Source organism: Mytilus californianus, unplaced genomic scaffold, assembly GCF_021869535.1.
Source record: "Mytilus californianus isolate M0D057914Y unplaced genomic scaffold, xbMytCali1.0.p SCAF_7, whole genome shotgun sequence".
Classification (NCBI taxonomy): Eukaryota; Metazoa; Mollusca; class Bivalvia; order Mytilida; family Mytilidae; genus Mytilus; species Mytilus californianus.
In genome coordinates, this window is record NW_026262723.1 from 71,659,723 (window position 1) to 71,682,169 (window position 22,447).

The 22,447-nt window shown below is 32.5% G+C and overlaps 2 protein-coding genes across 3 annotated transcripts in view; both read right to left on the reverse strand.

Moving 5' to 3' along the window:
• Positions 1-1,942: 1,942 nt before the first annotated feature.
• Positions 1,943-7,736, reverse strand: LOC127709518 (uncharacterized). Its single transcript, XM_052215123.1, has 6 exons — positions 7,665-7,736; positions 6,453-6,564; positions 5,170-5,267; positions 3,952-4,020; positions 2,665-2,800; positions 1,943-1,977 (listed from the first exon to the last, which is right to left on the reverse strand). Exons 1-6 carry the CDS (start codon positions 7,734-7,736, stop codon positions 1,943-1,945), a joined length of 522 nt encoding a protein of 173 aa, XP_052071083.1.
• A 7,268-nt stretch (positions 7,737-15,004) lies between these two features.
• LOC127710124 (uncharacterized) overlaps positions 15,005-22,447 on the reverse strand; it is a 35,106-nt gene continuing 27,663 nt past the window's right edge. The window contains exons 9-11 of one of the 2 annotated variants that reach the window (XM_052215873.1): positions 18,905-18,961; positions 18,216-18,294; positions 15,005-16,351 (exon numbers count right to left, since the gene is read on the reverse strand). In XM_052215873.1, the coding sequence (XP_052071833.1) occupies positions 15,349-16,351; positions 18,216-18,294; positions 18,905-18,961 (1,139 nt within the window). In that variant the 3' untranslated portion in view covers positions 15,005-15,348. The remainder of the gene's footprint in view (positions 16,352-18,215; positions 18,295-18,904; positions 18,962-22,447) is intronic. The other variant, XM_052215874.1, reaches the window with a different exon arrangement.

Sequence of the window (22,447 nt, forward strand, 5' to 3'; positions counted from 1 at the left end):
TAAGCATCCGTTCAGTTAAGGAGGTATTTCTACTACAATAAGCAAACGCCCTACTAAGAAACGGAAAAGAGACAAGCCTACGGAAGAACAACTCAATTATTATTAACATTTAATATATAGTATTCCCATGCATTTGGGGATATTATGAGCGTGTATATGTTTGAACCTTTAAAGGGTGTGTTTACTAATGTTTCTAATTCAAATTCACCATGAACTTATACGATCTGATTGTCTATTGATGACGTTGAATCATAATTCAGCATTCGCCGACAATAGGAAAAGTCAACAATCACTATTTATATAATTATAATAAACAAAAGGTTAAGTATTCTTTTTTAAACACTTAGTTTTTATGCATTCTTATAAAGTACTTGCACATTATGTATAACAACATAAATAATCCTTTCGCAGTATCTAAAATGTACTAAGTTCAAGATGTCACAAGATATACCACTAATATCTAATTTAAGAAATTACTTGAATTTATATGTAATATGTATCTTGATATAGTAAGGACGTTATATTTTATGCTGATCATATGCAATTTTTTTCTGTAGTTCGCTTATTGTATTTATCGTTGCGACATTTTTCTTCAAACTCGCACGTTGCTTTCGTTTTTCTGTAATTCTAACTTGTATTAGCCTTGTAATTTTTGTTAGTTTATGGTTGCATAGATTAAAACGTTCTAATGTGAGCGGACACTGGTTTACCCGATCACATAGCGTGTATGTACCAAGTCAACCTGATGGGCAATGTGTTGTTCGCTTTTGTCTTCTCACAGCGAAATGACAATGTTTGACATCGCAGTTAATAATTAATTATAAAAAGTTTTTTTTCACAAAAAACAGATTATTTTTTTTCTGAATAGAACTTATTATCCATATAGTAAATGTTTAAAAGATTCTGTGATACAAAATCTATAAGTGTTATTTGAGGTATTTCTTATGTGTAAGTTCTATATTTAAACTAAATTTTTCTCATTCTATCAATGCCATTCAGACTGGACTTTACATATGAAATTAAGAAGATTGACCAACTGGAAACCGAGATATATTTTAGTCAAAACGCCATCTAATTAACCATCGAGATGACCTCCGAAGACTGCCGACGTTCACATAACCCGATATCAACATAAACATAAATATAAATAGATAGCGACCACGTGTAATTTGATTTTTCTTTGTCTGTTTGATTTCATTTTATGTTTTTAAAAAATAACTTAATCATCGTTTTTATCTGTATAAGAATGATTGTTAGTAGATCGAATCAGTCAACGAAATGGTTCACCTTTGTTCATTTTTAATGTTAACATTCTTTTCCTTTTAATGGCTGAACATGCCTTGTACATGCGTAACCAGTCTCTAGCTAAGGGGTTTTGAAGGTCACATGAATACAGATTCAATGAGGTCGAATTATTCACTTGCAAGTGAATAATTCAACAGCGATGTTTCATAGCTTATTTTGACAAAATTGAACTAAAACTGGGTGCTAAAAGCGAATATTATTTCACTATTTCACTTTCATTAATGTTTGAACAATAAAAAATCATATTTATTTTTTTTTTATATATCGTAGCTGATGCCCATTTAGGGTCAAGACTAAATACATTGTTTTATATATTGGTTATTTTCCAGATTTCATAGGGTTTTGTCTCGTGTACATTTTAATCGAAACCTACTGATAATATGAATAAAATAAAGAATTATACCTAAGTATAGAACGACAAAGATATCAAATAAATAGTTTCAATATGTTTTGTTTTTAAAATTTTAGATTTAAATGAAATGTACTAAAGAAAAAAAACTGTACAAAGATATTTTTGTATTTTTGATTCGAGCGTCAATGATGAGTCTTTTGTATACGAAATGCACGTATCGCGTACAAAATGTTTGTATCATGAGGAGTTTTATTATCTTTTGTATCATTTGGAGACATCCAATGGTTATCCACAGATGGCCTTGTCATAACATGTTTGATCTGAAAAGAATATATCACAAAAGTAGAAAAGATGTAATAATATTAGTGAAATATGCTTGCAATAAATATGCACTAGTGTGGATATAAAATGTATCTATATTAGAATTAACGATGATTTAAATTGTTAAACAATTTACTAATAGTACGATTATTCATGTGCACATTAATTGTCATAAAATAGCATTTATGTTTAAGTACTCCAATCACGTTATGAGAAGCGGATAAATTATAATAAAACTTACATGATATAAAATTAACCAATGATTGTGTCATGGTAAAGTCACAATTGTTTCGGTCGCCTTGGTGTATAAGTTGTCAGCATTCACTATTGAATTAAAGGTGCCACAAAGTAGCAACAAACATTTTATCGTAGTCTCAAATTCCGTCCTCCTTTCCTCGTTAACGTCATTATCAATGATGGGCGCTCTAATTGCTTAGCAATCGTTAGCTCTCCGAAAGCAGCTGCGATCATGCCCTATTTTTAGGAAGTAAGTGTTACTCAATCTTTAGTTTTCTGTATGATGTGTTACAATTTTTTTCGTTTAGTCGTCTTGTTTTAGCCATGGCGATTTGTTCTTTTTCAGCGTTGTTTTTTGCTTATCATCTTTGTACCTTCTTTTGTTTATTTTATTTGAAGGCTTACCGCACCTAATTTATCTTATTATAAAAAATATGGACAAAACATACTTTTAACTAGCACCTGACATCCTCCTTGGTTGCATCGATTTCCTTCACAGCATGCTGAACACACTTGTACTGCTGCTCTTTTACCAACAGCAGGATTGTGGCTAGCTTTGTATGCTTTTAAGTCAGCATCACATAACTAAAACGGAATGCAGTATATCATAAGTCTATAATTTGTTTTTAAATATAAAAGAAATTCATATAACTTACATTTCAATGGACACTACCATCCATTAAAAAGGGAAGACAGGTGACCATTTGATTTTTTAACAAAAATATATCATAGAAAAAGATATCAATTAAATTGTCTGTACTATCTTGTACTTTCAAAATGTTGCACTATATTTTATATATAAAGAAATCTTGTTTAATTTATGCCAAGGAACTACACATTCATGAATGTACATGGAAAATGTAAAAGAAACTCCCTTTCGTAGTGGAACGAAAGTTTTCGCTATTAAAATAATTATTGTGACTCGTCGAATTTTCATGTTCCAGACCAGCCAATTTCTACTACAAGATTGTTCTATTATATATAATACATCCATACAACTATGGGCTGTCAGAAGTCTGTAATGTTTTTCTATCAGTCATAGAAAAACGTTCTGGAATTTTACAGTAATAGTCAATTTATTCTCTGCACATATAAAATGCGCATTTATTTGAGTGAAAGAGTAAGATAACGGGTTAAGCTTCTCCTGTTGTGCAAGCATCATTTCGTCAAGCAATTTTTGTCAAATCCCCTGTATAGAAAACAAATTAGAAGAGTAAGGCTTGATGGTCAAGGACAAACACACTGTATGATTATAATAATTCTGACAAAAACTAGTAACCAGCACCACCGTAAATACGTCATACAGAACATTTCTTGTCTATGTCTGCCGTTTTTACAAAATGCATGTGTTGCTTACACTTGTTATGTAAGATGTTGAGAATATTAAGAACAATAGAAAATGCGAAAATTCTTTAAACTTACAAGAGATCTGTTTTCGCGGTCTTAGATGATAAGATACCAGAATGGTCGTCTGATCTGTAAATTACCTGTGGTGTCCTATGTTTTTTCGTGACAGCTGGACTAAGTCTGTATTTGCCTGCCAGGTGATGCATGCAGAAAAGTGCAGAAAACGCAAACCCTGTCCGTTTAGATTTACGCGATTCCTCCAGTCTTTATCTTGGTTTGTATATTGTATATTCAAATTTAACACCTCTTATTTATAGTAACATGATATGTATAAATATGAAACCTCTAGAATACCATTTACATATAAAAAAAAATCCTGACAAACTTACAGATGTCTGTCTACATCGAAGTTGAAAATATACTTGGTTTCGATAGAAAAATTCTTTTAGTTGACACACCTGTAATATACAACCAATTGATTTTAGTACAAAAAATGACTTTCACTTATAGACAATAAATGTTTGGAGGTCTAATCATAGGCTTCCCATGTGTGCAAATGCCATTCTTAAATATTTCCCATATATACATCCGAGTTATTGGTTAGCTTCGGAACATAAGTCATTAAACAAAGAGCAGAAAAAACAAAGAAAAATGATGAAAAAATCAAGAATTATACGACAAATTTCGATTGAAGCAAGAAAACCGATTTGTAAGCACCGATAAAGCGACCTTATGTTCTTAAATGTTTCCGCAATCCATCTACCAATACAACGAAAAAACATCCGATCAACTGTCAAATAAACAGTCACAAGAAATTAAAAGGAACTGCCCATCCCACTGTCAGTTATTTTATGCCTAAGAACAGTGCGGACATCAATTACATTTTAGTTCAATTACTGTTTTTGAATAGGGATATTCTGTTTCAACATTCACCTAAACAAAATATAAACGACTAGTCTTTCGCATAATGCCACTATTCAGTAATATTCCTGTTTTGCAGACCAGTGTGGAAATTGTTGATATCAATCAATGACAGTTGAGGTAAAAACTGTAGACGTCACAATTACAATATTAAGCAGAAATTTTAAATAAGATATGACTACCGCTGGAACAATTACTTTGATGCCAAGTGTTCATCCTCATCCAAACCTGTGACATTTTCAGCCACAAATCATATGTATCTTTTACCCTTTAACAAGCCTCAAAGTTTGAAGTTCTCTTGCGTTTTAAGTCATTTTATTTGAAAACTTTATGATGACTGTTCATAAATTCTAGATACGTACTGAGAAGGCACATGTATGTTAAATCCCAAACAATGATGAGTCTTAAAAAATATTGATAAAAATTTCTTAATCACGGTTAAACACGATCTTTGTTTGGACTTATACAAGTTAAATTAAAATATATATAAGTCATTATACAACTGATATTTGATATTTTCCATATTCAATCTTTTATTTTTTTTTTATTTATAGATAAAAATAATTTTACCGATGTTCAATATGTAAATCTAATATTATTTTAATTACAATTAATGACAAAAATATACTGCGTTTTTTATCTGAACTTAGGTGTCTTGCTAAATTACTGAATCAAATTGTCCTTACCTCATCAGGTCGACATGCTGAAAAAGTCTGGCAAAGTGTAGGGTATTCCACTCTGTCACACTGTCCACACTCGTTTTTAACACTTGATCCACCAGGCACTATTTGATATATCATGATTTATATTGAAATAAGATAATATAATACCCTAAAGGTACTGTTTTAATCAACTTGAAATCAATTGAGTATTATATTAATTGGTATGAGTAAACTAGAAATGCTGTGTATCCCTTTCTTTTACCAATAACAATTTTATTTTTATTTTGGTTGGCTGTCTCTATTAAAGAGATTTTAAATATAAGCAAAACCTTAATGAAAATCTTGAATGTTACGCATATCTAAATACCCATTTAAGAAACATTGAAGATTAACCGAAGACGATAGTCAGCATCACTTATTTGTCAAAGGTAATATTTTTTGCATGTTTATGTTGATCTTAGCCATAATCAAAGAAAGGGGGATTGGTCAAGGTAAATGGGGGAAATAAAAAGTCGTATTTTGAAAATGATCATGCACACTTTTCAAAGTTCCCTTACTCTCTTTTTTAAAATATATATTCATAAAGAGGTGGATAAAGAATTAAAATACACGATAGGTTTGTAATACATAGCAGTTCCTTAACCCATTCGCCCCACATCCCGCCTGGAGTCGTTATTACAACAGCCATTCCTTAAAATCCAATATGACGTCTATATTTTTTAGAACTGCCCAAGCTGAATTGTGTACACTGGAGTTCAATCTTGCAATTCATGGTTGTAATGAAAATATGACAACCTTAATGGACTTCTCGAAGATAAAAATCGGAGAAGTGTGAAAAGTCGCCAATGACTTTTTCAGGAATTCACGTGGCTCAAACTAAGAGATATAATTAAGAACGAACAGGTTGTTAATTATCGTATTTGGAAGTTTCCTCTAATAGGTATAAATTTTCTTCGCCGTTCAATACGACAGCAATACAATTATTTCGATGCAAAGACGTGTCTAATCATGTACGAAATTGCACAAGGTAACTTTTTTTCTTCATGCTGCGTAATGCCTCATTCGAAACGTGTGTGTGATTTAATCATGAAACGATTGAACCACTCTAAATGAATTTTGAAATTCTGAAATGAAATAAATAGACAACTGTTACAATATTGTTTGTATTCAATCAATACAAAAATTGATCAAATTTGAAGGTAAACATTTTAAAGTGAAAGGACAATTTTGATGTTGACACGATTATGCCTTTGGTTTATCATACATCCTAAAAATAACAGGAATATAAAAAAGTTTAAAAATCTCACTTTGGTTACACAAGTATCCGTTACATGGTATTTTTGTTGCAGCATTACAGCACTGTGCACAAGATACCAGTGAATCTCTTTTACCGGCTACACCTGATATGAGATGACATACCTACGAAATTCAAATATATAGAATTCACAATTATGTCTAAAGTTAGCCTTGTGTTTATCATATCACTTGAGATATATTATCGAGAAAATTTATTTAGTAACATCTAAAAATATTTTTTTTTGGTTTATAAAAGGACCTAAAAATTGATAATCGCACAAGAAAATACAAGCATGTGTCACTATCCGAACAAAACAGCCTACCATTCCGGATTACCCAGGTTATTCAACGGTTTTTGGTGGAGCTAGGTATGTCAAGGATCTAAATTATTTCTTTTATTGCAAATAGCTGCAAATGATAGGTATAAAATTTTGGGATTAAAATGAGCAAATTGGATGCTGAAATTGAATTTATTGTTGATACATGTACCACCTGTCACTTAAATGAAGCAAAATATGATTTTATCTCATTGTAACATGTATTTTTTTTTTAACTGCATGACATCGCCTGCCCTCTCTGAAAAGTGTAAATTCTTTAAAAAACAAATAGACTTTTAAAAATTATATGTTGAGTGTTGTTGCTTTTTATAAATATAAATATATATTGATATGATATATGTTTAAGATTTTATATGTTTTCTAGGCTTACAATATTTTTACTTATTATAATGTTACCTATTTGCACCTTCTCATGGAAATCATGCAGCTTGGTCCTTTTCTTGTGTATGAAACTATCATATGCGACTCATCACCAAATGATCGCTTGCTGCACAAACCACCGACGTCTGCGACTAGTGGAACAGGAGCAAACTTAAGTACGTACCCTTCTGGAGCACCAGATTTCAACTATAGTTTTAGTTGTGTTCGTGTTGCTTCCCCTTAGTGTTAGATGTGGGTTTTTTTTTTATTTATGCAGATGCGAACTATTAGTGTAACAAGATGTTTATTTAAAAAAACATAAATACATTAACAAGAAAGAGGTTACTGGGATAAATGTTTAGCCTAGGAAAAAGCACGAGGGGTACACAATATTTATAATTTCAAAATGTGTGCAGCGAAACTTTGTAAATTTAAAAAAAACGTTAACGGAGCGGAATTGTACATTGGATGGAAAATATGTGCTAAGATAAGAGTAACATCAACTGACCACTTTGTTGAATCTACCTGTTTAGATCTACATCCAGCTGTAAAAACGGTCGTTAAATCTTCTTTCACATGTTTGTCAAGGTAGCACATCTAAAATGAGAAAGAAAATTGTTTATACCAACAGCACAATCTACTGCTGTTTTCTGCGTTCGTGTTGCATCAAAAGTAAACATGTAATTTCGTAGTCAGGTTCTCTCCCTTGCAACATACGGGTATCTATAATAGTTCCAAAAGTTTCTAAGTCAGACTATTGTGTCTGGTGATATACCTTCCTAAGAACTGTTTGGTTGTTATCGGTCACATAAATAATCAAACTCGGTGTGTCTGTTTAATATATATAATAAAAAGCAAGGTATATTTATATGCATGTAATATTTGCAACTGGACCGTAAGCCACCAATCAGTTAGACCTGCTCCCGTATCTTTTACCAAAAGTGAAAGCAAATTTCTTTTTCAATTATTTGTGTTTTCCCTTACATTGTTATACAGCGTTCATTGATGTTAAGATTTTAAAATATCTTCCAAATAGTTATTTTCAATATTTTGTTTGTAGCATCAAACATGTACATAATCAAATGTATATATATATGTATATAATATATATATATATATTATATCATTTTCCTATTTTAATGTTACTGTTTTTTATAGTAAATACCTCTGAAGAATCGTCGCATACTGCTGTTGTGCCTAAACAGTCCGTTATGTTTACAGCGTTCTTACAAAACAAACAAGTAACACCTATAAAATTTAGACAAATACTTTGTAATGATGTTACTTAATTTCAGTATGTGTGTATAGTATGTGCTCTGTTTTATTTGAATCATTAGGAAACATATCTTAAAGTTAGGGCCGTCCAATTCACCCTGTATTTGTTTCACTTATTGAATCAAAATCGGTAGTCGTTGAAAAATATTGAAATTTGTATATTACAGACTCTAAATAATATTCGTTTTAACAACTTTATGTATATCCATAGACAAGTTACTAAGAATGATATTGTTTTGGTTCTTCCTATTCATTCTAGGATAATACTAAATATTTCCAAAATCTATCAACAGTGCAGTTTTTAGCTCTGAAATTCTTTAGGCATTTATAATTTATAATTTGGTCTTATGTTATCAAATTTGCAAACTTCGTGGAAACTTTAAAGAACACTTACATGTATCAGCTGTGACTATGTTAATTAAAAGATCGAAAGACTTTTTGAACATACAAATTATGTGAGATTAATTCGAGAGAAATCGGCTCTATCTCTTGGTTGTCCGTCACGATGGATAGTAAATTAAGACGACAGTGACGGTAGTACATGTATATCGTGTTAGTGACCATAGAACTCTCTATTGGAGCAGTTTTGTGTGACTAGCACACCCATGCTAATGAAAATAAAAATAAGAAGATGTGGTATGATTGCCAATGAGACAACTCTCCACAAGAGACCAAATGACACAGAAAGTAACAACTATAGGTCACTGTACGGCCTTCAACAATGAGTGAAACCCATACCGCATAGTCAGCTATATAAGGACCCAAAATGACAAATGTAAAACAATTCAAACGAGAACACTAACGGTCTGACAAACTATTGAACGAAAAAAACAAATATGATATACAGCAACAAACGACAACCACTGAATTACAGGCTCCTGACTTGGGATAGGCACATACAGAATGTGGCTGGGTTAAACTATGTTGAAGGCGCACCAACCATCCCCTAACCTGGGACGACAGTGGTGCAACAGTACAACATAAGAACAAACTATAAAAATCAGTTGAAAAGGGCTCAACTCATCAGATCGATACAACGCAGAAATACATCTGACAAAAACACATAGAGGACGTGGCAGGGTACTTATACATCCACACAACAAAACGACAATAAGTACAGATCTGAGAGTACTGAAGTGTGTATAGTGTGAACATGCACGAGCGTCACTATTGACAGAGTATGTGCAGTCGCCATACGATGGAACAGAGAGTATGTTTCTGCTGAAAAATATGAAGTTGACAATTACAAAGTTGAAATCATCACATTATATATGAAACTTACCGAATACAGTATTAAAAAGGGCTACGAACATCCATATACCTATCAGAATATAAATATATAAATTGACTTACTTACGTACGAAACAAGACAAACAAAGAAAATATATTGATATAGGTATATGTATTTTTATTTACTTGCATTTTTTAAAAGGTCTTGCACGAAGTATAGTAAATAAATAGGATTACACAAAATAATAAAGACATTCTTTAACAGTTAATGTTTTGTTAAATTGCTGTCTTTCTTAGTTTTATTCTGCAAATCCTTTTTATTAAAAATATCTGATAGCAATGAATTCATACCATTTCCTTTGTTTTTCAACAGGTACATGTGTAGCTCAATTTCAATATAACCCATAAATTTAGACGAACATCAACATATTTTTTATAGTTGTTTTAAAGCCATATATTGCTTAACCGAGCCACTTTGTGCATGTACCAAATCAGGTTAAATTGACCATGCGGTTGTTGTTGTTTTGTTGTTGTTGTTACTTTTGTAAACAGTACAAAATCTGTTTAACTAATCTACAGAAATATGATGGTCTTGCAATGAATGCAAATATTTGTCAAACTGATGTGTAATATGGAATGCAAGTCCAGTCAATACTAATTAATTAAAAGTAAAAGATATATTCGTAAATAATTGTCATCATTAGTTTTCATTTTATTATTTTTTATTTGTACACAATTATTTATGGACCTCTGATTTCAGATAAAATATTTGAACAATGCATTACTGTATGGCATTATAATTCTTGTTACGCACAGTCTAACTACGTGGCCTGCATTTAGTTCAGAACATTTCAATCATTTCTAATTTATGGCTAAATAAATCCCATATACTGTTTCGTAGGTTCGATATTAACCATTCGATATTAAGGTTTTGTTAGTATTCATGCTTTTATGTTTTCCAAATCTGGACATTATATTGCTTTGCAGTTAACTTCAAGTAATTTTCCTCTTTTTCAAACTTTTGGGGTATTTTTGGTACTTTATAATGGTTCGATTTTGTTTTATTTGATTTTGTTTTGTTGGATTTTGTTTTGTTTAACAATTTTTTATTTATTTGTTTAAATTTTTTTGTTTCTTTATAATTTCATGCTTTGTATTTTTAATTTAAATAATGACTTACATAATAAAAACATCTTAAACTTCCTTCGTCTTGTAGTCTGACTGCAAATATGAAGAAATTATTAAGATACTATTGTATGTGGAACATATATCCGTGGCAACACATATATATTTCATAACGGTAAAAAAACTCATGATGGCGTCCGTGAAACCTTTGAAGGGATGGCTTCAACTTTACCACGTCTTGGAATCCTTGTTTCAATCGCTCAGTTTGTAAGCAGCAACCCTCTATGAAGGAAGTCATTTTACGAAACACTGTGAAAGTAAAGGATTGAACTGTATATGAAAATAGATTTTGCCATACTGAGTGTGTTCAGTTGATATTTTACACGATGTGATACATGAAGCTCAATATGATTTTTCTTTGTTTGTTTTTGGTTGAATGAAAATGAACAGATGAGAAAATATTTCACATTTCAATTTGTACTTCAAATTATTTGAAATCTTTCATTTAGAACAAAAGTCAACACATTTTTGTGGCAATTTCACCTAATGAAAAAAACTTTTGACACTAGATCTTCATTCACACTACTAGATTGTGTTGATTTCATTACAAATAATGTTATATGGCTAGTTTTGTCAAATATCCAAATTAACAACTTTCCAAATAACTTACTAACTTTTCTACCAGCAAACAAAAATATTTGTTTTTTTTTTTGTTTGTTTGGTGTTAATTTACATGGATGTCTCGTTACTTGATCGGGAAGTCTGGTGTTAGTACTTAATATTGACTGTTTTCCCCATTATATAAACAATTGTATGTCCTTTGTGCTCTTATTAAACTTATTTGTGGTCCTTTGTGCTACATTGTGCTTCTTTGTGTACAAAGGAGGTCCTTTGCAGTGTTTTCAGAGACCAATTGTATGGTGTACTATGCAGTATCTACCTTCTGTATCGTGATGTCCTTCTTATGTATTATTCGAAATATGTTTCCATGATTTAAAATAAATAAGAAAACATGATAGTATTGTAATAGTTTACTCTAGAACAGTTGACTTGGTCATGTATTATACAATCCTACCTTTGCTGAAGAATTCTAAAACTAATCAGAACAGATCTTATCTCTATTATAACTATACATTTCATTTATCTTTAAAATTCGAGACAATAGAAGTTTATGAACATACACTTGACTCTATGAACTGATAGCAAAGATATATAGTAAAATCTGCTAATAAAATAAATTAAGAAATTATGAAAGAATCTTAGGTTTCAACTCCCTCAGGCAAAGTTGAACTGAGCTTTGCTTCTTATGAAGAAAAAAAAGAAGTTAGCATTATCCTTTAACTCTTCTATATAGATGATATTCTCTCACTAAATAATTCAAAGTTTGGTGACTATATTGAACGCATCTATGCCATCGAACTTGAAACAACGATACCACAAATACAGTTAAGTGTGCATCATATGTTGAGAGGTTTAGCTAGCTATAAAACCAGGTTTAATCCACCACTTTCTACATAAGGAAATGCCTGTACCAAGTCAAGAACATGGCAGTTAGTTTTCCATTCGTTTGATGTGTTTGAGCTTTTGATTTTGCCATTTAATAAGGGACTTTCCGTTTTGAATTTTCCTTGGCGTTCGGTATTTCTTTTTATTTTACTTTTTCATAGGCCTTGTATTTTCTATCATGATTTGCTTGATAGAAGGTTGCTGCTCACAAGGAAGCCATTATACCAAGAGTTCAAAGTGGTGAAGTTGAAATCATCCTTTCAAGAGTTGGTTGATTGTTATGGAATATCTGTTTCAAGGGTGACGACGGATATGTTCCAATTATCGTAACCACAATCCCTTCCTATTTTCCCCGAATGTGACCTACCGAATAAGACTTATCACCGGGTTTGTACTTACATGAGCAACATGAAGGATGCCACTCTTTTAGCAGGATCTGCTTACCGTTTCGTTCCATCTGAGATCACCCCGGTTTTTGGTGGGGTTCGTGTTGCTTAGTCTTTAGTTTTCTATGTAATGTTTTGTTGTTTGTGTTTTATTTGATCTTTTTCTGTTTTGGCCATGGTGTGTGTCAGTTAACTTTCGACTTGCGAGTTTGAATGTCACTTTAGTATCATTCGCCTCTTTTTTTTTAGATTGATTTGGCTATTATTCGAGGTCATTTTGGTCATATAGCTTTTTAACTGTTTTAGTCCATACACTTTAATGGCTTTCAAATGTTCGTCTTTGAATGTTCCTGGTTATGTTTAATCCAGAAAAGCGCATCGGGCGAATGAAATTCATAAAGTGTTGTTTACATTTTACAGCAGTGGGTCAATACCTCTGTTGGATGACTACCATTGCCTAAGGGTATCATCAGCACAGTAGTCAAGTTATGAAGAAACTATGGTCTCAACTCTCTCGACCTTAGTTTATTCTAAGCTAATATCTTTTTCAGTAGGAGCTTGCAAGTGGTATGGTAACAAAAGATATCTGACGTATTTCTTAGCAAAATCAGTGACTAAAATCGAATAAAATCATTAATGCTGAATAATTCAAAAGTTTTTTTAATGGAATTTATATTAATTCACTTTGTTTCTAGGTCTGAAATTTTTGTATAGCTATAGCTTATAAACTACCATTAAAAAGAAATCTGGTGCGGACAAACATCGCACAACAATTTCTGTTTTAGTTCAATATGATTGGTGATAATATGAGGAGAACGATGACCTGGTTGGGGAAGCCTTAGGGCTTAGGTAACGTATTTCTTACGATTTATACAACGAATTAAACATTTCCGTACACTCGGCAAACAAAGGAAATGTCACAGACGTGATAGTAAATACTTTGCAGTTCAAATGTTTTATTCCAATACTGACTCATTTAATCTTTGAAACATGAAGAAAAGAAATTAGTTAATCAAAATCTCGAAAGTTTGATGGATAAAAATTGTCCAACAGGAGAGGTTAATCGTATTAAACGGCACCAATTGTAATCCACTAGATGCATATTCCGACAATCTATGTATCCGCAGTGAAATTATTAATATGCAATTCATGAAGATTCTACAGAGCTCTTGTTGTGATGCAAATTTTGCCATTAATTTTCTCATTCTTCGTTCTTTATAAATTTCAAAAAGGCAAAAATAAAGATTTGAAATAAAAACTTTTTACATCTCTCTGGACGAAACCGCAGCACTCTCAATCGACGGAACTTTCCCCTATTCACTATGTTTAAATATTCGAAACGTTAAGGGTTTCTATCACAAGGCATATATCATGTCAGACGTATTTTGCACAATTTTTCGGAATTTTTGGTCTCCAATGCTCTACAACTTCGTATTTGAATTGGCCTCAAGTGTGACTGAGGAATAGAAATATGGTCACTTTGGTCTTCTTTCGGCCGACAGTAAAACCCTTGCAAAAGTGGGGCGTCCGTTTGTCTGTGTGGGATGTACAAGTACGCAACCACGTCCAGTCAGAATGGGGACGTAAAAGCTGATGCCTCGAGAGAGTGCCATATAGTCTATGTACATTAAGAACCCTTGCAACCCGTAGTTGGACTGTTGCAAGCCAAAATGTCTGTATCCAATTTACCCTCATTTTCCAGTGGCAGTCCAAATTTCCCCGCCCTTCATCTCAAACGTCCTCTATCACCGGACCTACCTATTGTATATATTGTTAATGTGTTACCGTCCTGAAAATGCATGAAATATTTACCACTGGACGCTAAGCAACCAACAATCAATCATCGTATTTGATTTCACCTATCAACTGTATTGATTCGAGCTCCACCAATGAGTCTTAAGTAGACAGAACTCGCGTTTGGATAACCAAATTATAAGAATGGTATTTTTATGAGTTTTTAATATATACAATGTACATGTAGATCAACCGTGACGCTCTAAGCTGTGTTCCTGATTATTTATTTATTTATTTTCATTTTTAACTAATGTAAAGTAATGTTTCTTTTATTTCAGTTTTATGTGCAATTTTAGTTTTCAATTTCTTTGTGGTTATTATTGGTAACGTTTATTTTTTTTAAAGACTATTTCCATAACATTGATAATGTCTAAGAGTTGGTCAACAAACATTTACAAATCTAGGATGCATATGTGTGTGGTGCTCACTTGATTGAATGGATTTGTGCTAGATTATGTGTGTGTGTGTGTGTGTGTGTGTGGTACTCGGATACTACATATATTTTGTATACTTGTATGCATTTTTTTTAACCTGGGAAAGACTTAAAAGTGACAAATTGCATTTTAGAAAATGCATCATTTATTGATGATGGATAAGAATGAACTTTTAGTTTTGTAAAATGTTAGTTTAATTTTTACAATCATTCCAAAGCAACGACTAAAATATGCACAAATACTTAATAAATGCGATATCGGAAAGTTTTGAACAGTGATGATGAAACTGTGATGAGCTTATAGGAATAATAATTTGGTACAAATGTAATGAGTAGGTATGTTATAAAAAAGTGTTTATGATATCAGTTCATAAGGCAATTATATACTTTTGAAATATGTTGATAGATATAAGTTTCATATTCGCATTTCCATGCTATGTTTTATCAACGTTTAGTCTTTTTAGGTTTTACCACAGTCATTTATCTTCTCGCCAGAGAAATGATCGTAGATATCATCACTAGAGGTTGGCATCCTTTTATGGAAGGCTGAGTCATATACATCATCAACAGTGCGGTTGTAAACATTTTCTTCAGGATTCTGTTGATGGATGTCTTGACGTCGGTGAGTATTGCCAGTTTGATAAGTACCATAGCTTCCTCCACTATTTGTTCGATCTCTGTAACTTGGCAAACATGACTTTAAGGACGGATCACCAGCTATAGGATTTGCAAACTCGTAATCATTGCCATTCCCAAATGGCTGAATTAAGCCGTTTTTATTTAAATGATCCTTCAAGTTCGGCATACCTCCGGATCCATGAGTAAGATCAGAACGATTAAATCCAGTTATATTAGGGTCGAGTACGGTATAAGTTTCAGATGATTCGTTTTTTTCATCGTTTTCAGTTCGATCAAAGCCTGTAATATTTGGGTCAAGAACTGCATAGGATTCATCTTTAGCATAAGAACATGTTGATTCTTTTATGTGCTTATTGTTAGATTCACACACGGGTATATCTAATCGATCATTGTTGACGGCTCCAGAACGAAGGTGGTTGGTGGATTCATCAGGATCGAGAACTGCATATGTATCGCAATCCCTTCCAGCATTTAAAATAACATTAACTGTATTTGATGTTTTCTCATTTGGGTCTAGTACTGAATACTCTTGAATTAATTCAACACCTGGATTCCTTGTAGAGTTTATCTCATCATTTTTACAAATATCTGTTTCTTGTTTGTGTATGTTAGGGCCGATATAATCATAGGTTGTCTCGTGTAGTTTTGTTCCCACCGATTTTAAATCTCCGTATTGATGACTATCACGACACATGGCTAATTCATTGTATTCTGTCAAATCTCCTTGCATAGGTAAGGCAATATTCTGTCGTCTAGTGTAATCATTTCCATCTTCGGAGTTCTGTATGGTTTGGTTCTTTTTGTCTGATTTCTTTTCTAATGATCTGAAAGCATACACTTTGAACATGTTGAAATGATAAACTTTGCTAGGAATTAAATGTCCACTAAAGGAATTTAGTGAATTTTATGTTTTGACATCTCTATGCAGAATTAGCTATCTTTAAACTCATTTTAACTTGTAAATTCCCCGAAAATATTATTGGTTATCAGTGTATATTTCAGTTGTAGGATGACTTAATTTTTTCAAGTTTAAGCATAGCGTTTAATAGACTATTTTTAGGAGTATTCTGGGAAATTACAATAGAGGACAAAGAGTTTCATCCGAAACAGTTGTCTGCTTGCGAGTAGATAATTATATACCACATTTTATTCCTGAATATCTTTTCGGTGCGGGTTATGGAATTTGTTCAGCATGAGCAAGTGAAATATTAAATAGTGTATGCAATTTTGTCATTATTGTGTTCTTCCTTCCATTTCATGGCTGTAAATACTGTTTAAAAATTACTATTCCAAAATGTCTTTTTATGAAAAAAAATATATTGAAAATTTAGTTTTTAACAAAAGGGTAGAAACGATTATATTTGATCTATTTTTTTTTACTCCAAATCGTACTGTAACGGTTATTGCCGACCAGTGAAGGCCATGTGCCAACCTTAAAATATGTGTTTCTAGCCACGTTTGGGCTGTTGTCTAATACTTTTCCCTAAATTTGATTTATTTTTAGATTGGTTTGATACAATAAAGATCACACCAAGCCAATATTTTCTTTGGAAAATGCATGTACGAAGTCTGGAATATGACAGTTGATTTTAATCATTCCGTTGGTTAATATAGTTGAACATTTGGTTTTGTCAGGTTTTTTTTAAATTTCCCCCTTTTTTTTGATAAACATAGTTTGGTAATTTTGTTTTTACTTTTTTATTGACAAATGATTTTTAAAAGGTTACTATTTAGAACATGCATAAGAAACTATTTTAAGGGACAATCAAAAATGAAATGAGGAAACAAAGCAAAATTAAAAGAAAATAGAAAGACTTCTATCTAACAATAAATGACAGACATATCAACATCGATCATCCAAAGCATTGTTGTGGCTTTCTCCAAACGAACTCTCTTTGATATCAGGAGTGATATCGAGTTCCACAAAAAAAAGAAAGCATATGCTTCCTTAGCATGCGACCCTTTCTCTTACAGTCTATTTAAAAAAAAACAATGTTACGCCAAATTCAGATGATTTTAAAATCTTTAAAAGAGGATAAAACAACTTCATATTTTTGTTCAGTTGTAACGCATGCATCCTCGTCCACTAGTGTGTAAGTATTATACCAATATAAGTTTGAATATAACCATGCGTTAAAAGTTTTAGTGTGACTCTTACCGTAAATGTGCTCTGTTATGGAATTCGTTGTAGAAGAACAAACTTTGATGAGGTTAATGATTCAAAAAATAAGTTTTACTTTTTTAATCAACTGTTTTAATGTGTAACCTTGACAGGCCAGTCTTCTGTCATTTTGATGTAGTGACCTTGTCATTAACGTGGAAAGTTGTTGTTGTAGTTAATACATGGCGGATTCAACAATAGACTTCAACTTGGAATTTGTGCTTTTCTCCTAAACACGCTTAATTTAGGACAAAGAGCGATGAATTGTATGCTCGAAATTAGAATTATGTGTTTTAATGGAGTCACTTGTATAGGCGTGTACCTCATCTAAAATCCGACTCAGGCATGATCATAGTTACATTCGAGTACTGGGACTTTTTATGTGAATCGTCACGAATAAACACATCTTAAACGTATCTGAAGATATATAGTGCGAAACCCTTGTGAAATTCAAGAAACAGATTGAGTAACGAGTAATATTGAAATCAATGTAATACAAAATACAAATCGATAAAAAAGATAGTTACCTTCGTCTTATAACTATAAGAAGACAAATCAGTAAAATGACAATTATTACAGCACTAACAGATGCACCAATGGTCAAACCTGAATGGAAATCTATTATTAGCGTATATACACTTATTTGTTTCAACCTTGTTATTCTTTGCAAGACGACGGGTGCCACATGTGGACTAGAATCTGTTCACAATTTCGGAGCACCTGAAATCACCGATTTGTTCAAGTAATATAATAAAAAGAAGTAAAATGCAGAAAATAAAATGACTGAAAATAACACTTGATAAATTTCGTGCGACCGTAGCGCTTTTCCTAATCATATGCAAGAATGATTTGAAAAATCACGTTTATTGTTCTCATTTAAATTGCAGTGTTAAAATGAGTAACTACAAACATGTACAAACAAAAGTGTTATAAATGTTGATACTAAAATCTTTTACTCTTTACGATTTTTCCTCTAGGCATTGATTGTTTTACATGTATTTAGGACAACTTTTCGCTTTCGCATTTGATTTGAACTTACAAAGAAAAAGAAAGTTTCACATACAAAATTAAACGATGGCTATATCTTTAATGAGTTTTTGATTTCAAGCATCGTTTTGCATCTTAATATCGCCCCTTTTAATTCAGGCTTACAAATCATATAATATTATATTATGAAACGTCATTATCAATTATGTTTTATTTATTTGTGACTTACCAATAACTTTTTGGTTGTCTGACATGGAATGAGAATCTTTGTCCTTTATATTGCTGGCTAAAAGTAAAAGAAATCATAAAATTCAAAGTCATTACTGTTCTGCTTTGTACTAACGTTGAAAGCTTTGCTGTGCTACTTTAATTATATACAAGAACGGGTATATATTAATAATATATATTATATAAAACATCCGGAACTATCCAAGATCTTTCCTGAACCACACGTAATAGCTTTCCTTAGAGCCTTAAAGACTTGCTGGTGAGACCCCATTTATCTTCAAAACCAGGCTTTTCGTCAGCGGGCTCTTGCAGGGGTTGTTGGGACAAACGATGTGTGACTTGCAAGCAAATACTGAATACCTAGACTTTTAACAGTCACTACACTGGAACGAAATACACAATATTTTGCAATGTTATTTACAAATCTCCTACAGTGTAAATGTGGTAAACAATATGTTGGTGAGTCAGGACAGCCATTTCACAAACGTATGAGCGGCCATCGTAGTGACTGAATTTAAGCCAGACCTTCCCCTCCGTCATCACTTGAGATCATCAGGCCAAATTAGGGCAGATCTCAATCGACTGACTATTACCACTATTGACCATAACGCTGCTTGATCTAAGTAGGAGATAATCACTCTGGAAAAAGTTTGGATAAGAAAATTAACACTTTGGCACACAGTTACGAGCACCAGAAAATCTAAACAACAGTGATCTTATATCGTTCGTAGATACTCACGAAACGTCACTACCAAACACTTTCAAAATAGTAAAATTAACTCTTCCGATTATATTTCAAATGGACGTTATGAAAAAATTTGGAAAAAGAAGATTCCATCATCTACAGCAGAAGACATCCTAAAGGTATTAAACAGCATCTAACAAAAGCCAAATTCGAACCAGAAAAAAAGTATTAAATGATAATACAATAAATACACGGTTTTATGATCAGATGAATTGAAGTATATGCTGGTGGAGTTTCATTTTTAATAATCCAATACTACCAGAGCAACTATGGCATTTGTTATAACTTCAGATTTAGAAGATAAAAATCTTTTTGATATCGGCGAATTGACAAAGTCTGAAACCGGTGATTGTTTCATTTTCTCTGGTGTCTCAAAAAACTATGTGGAGTGTTTCAATTTGAGATGATTAAGCGTGTTACTCGTACCACACGGTATTATACATTAATTCCGTTCACATAATTTGCGTTTTACCCCTTTTGAGTCGGCATTTCGTTTAAAGTATGACACACTTCTTCGAAGACGGAGGTGGCATATTTACATGTAGGTCTACGCAATATTATATCAAAGTGAAATAATGAAGTAGATCGTAAAATTTAACCAGCTTACAACAGTTCGAAAAAACATGTACGCTAATTATTTTTACTTGAGATCTTGCCGTTAGCAGATAGATAAGTTTCTTTGTGTTAATTACATTTGTAAAATTGGAGTGTTTTCAGGGTTAATAGTAGAAATCAAAATACTGGACAATTGATCTGTCAAATTAATTAGCAAGACTATCATTTTATACATTTATTAATGATTTCAATACACATTCATTTCAAATCTATTAGAATTGAAAAAAGGTCCGGTTAACCGGTGAGCGCTTTTGGTATTCGATATTCGGTCCTTCCAAATGTTAACCGGTTAACCGATTAATTGTTGACAACACTAATATAAACGATATAAACACAAACATATTAGTATGCAAGTCAGAAAACTTGTTACATTGCATAACTTGCCCAAACTGCAAAGATAATTATACTTAACAAACAGGGAACAATATTTGCGACGGAGTCAGGATTCACAAGCAACAAATACGACAACCGGGACACAGACACATCCCAAGTGAACATTTAGAAACTTGCACTGGAGGAAAATTCAAAATTTTCCCATTTTGTAAGTGCACAGTCATTTCAGGGGATCTATAGACTATAGAAAGGAACTTGAGAAAAAATTTACATAATGGTTTGAAATATATATTTTTTAATTTGCCTGACCAGAAGTCGTATTACTTTGTCAGATTGATAGCATCAAATTACATTTATTTATTTAGACAAATAAGAGCCAGACTACAACTTTTGGATAGTGAAATATGCAAATGTAAATGAGGCAGTTATATATTGAAATGATAACTGTTTTTGATAAAAAATATTTGTCAGCAAAACAGACCAAACCAACCACCAACACCCGACCCTTTGAACAATTAGATTTGCAAACAGAAACAAACAACAAATGGTCCAAATAGCAGGATGTAAAAAAGCGGCTTTGAGATAATTGAAGATCGGCATTCATTTCGGAGGGAAAGAGAATGGTACGGGGAATGTGTCAAAGTGGCAAAAACTCGACCAAAGAGCAGAAAATAGCACAAGGTCACCAATGGGTCTTCAACGCAGCAAAAAAATCCCGCACACGGAGGTGAGCTTTAGCTGGCCCGTTAACAATTATATATATTAGTTCAGCGTAATGGACGCCAAACTAAACTCCGAAACGTTCAAATGAACTAAAAATGAAAAAAAAACATACTAACAAGGCTAGAGGTTCCTGACTTGTGACGGGGCAAAACTGCGAAGGGGCTTAAACATGTTTTCTGGGACCTCAACCCTGCCCCTATACCTCTAGCAAATGTTGGATAAAAAAAAACACACAGCAAAGCGCACAGTAAAACTCAGTTTAAAAGAAGTCCGAGTTCGATGTTAGAATAGGTAACAAAAGAACTTAGCAAAATGACAACGATAAATATAAATTAACAAAGGACTACTAGCAGTTACTGACATGCCAGCTCAACATCTCAATTAAACTAAATGAAATATAATGTCTTCATCATATGAAAATCAACCACAATCCCTCCTGTTAGAGGTTTTTACTGGATATTCCAAGTGCTCCGCGAAACCTCTTTCTAAGTTATTAACATCAATTTTATCAGCAGTAAAAGCCGGGCTTCAAAGTTATTGTGAAACTACCTATTCCAGAGGTGGCGTGAATCAGATGTGGATACTAAAAAAATCCAAAGATCTTTTAGAGTACATACAATCTAAGACTCTTTCATCTTGCAATAGTATTAAAACATTTGACTTTTCTACACTTTACACAAGTATTCCCCATTCCAAACTAGAAGACAAATTGAAAAAGTTGGTCCTGCTTTGTTTCATAAAAAAGAATGGCCGAAGTAGATACAACTTTTATCTTATCTTACGGAGGGCTGAATCGTACTTTGTAAAAAATCACTTTGATTCAAACAAAAAATTCTCTAAAACTGACTTTATCAAGATGCTTGATTTCTTGATTTACAACATATTTGTTACGTTTGGAAGACGTTTTTTTCAACAAAAAATCGGCTTTCCTATGGGAACCAACTGTGCTCCTCTTCTTGTCGACTTGTTCCTTAATTCATATGAGGCTGACTTCATACAGGAACTTCTTAAGAAGAAAAAAAAAGAAGTTAGCAGTATCCTTCAACTTCACATTCCGCTATATAGATGATGTTCCCTCACTAAATAATTCAAAATTTGGTGACTATGTTGAACAAATCTATCCCATCG

What these genes read in the sequence shown, in the direction of transcription:
- LOC127709518 (XM_052215123.1), bottom strand. Translation starts at nt 7,736, where the DNA reads ATGTGCTACCTTGACAAACATGTGAAAGAAGATTTAACGACCGTTTTT. An exon ending in CTGGATGTAGATCTAAACAG is followed by an intron (nt 6,565 to 7,664) that starts GTAGATTCAACA and finishes TGAATTTCGTAG; the next exon opens with GTATGTCATCTCATATCAGG. An exon ending in ATGTCAGGTGCTAGTTAAAA is followed by an intron (nt 1,978 to 2,664) that starts GTATGTTTTGTC and finishes TATTCTTTTCAG; the next exon opens with ATCAAACATGTTATGACAAG.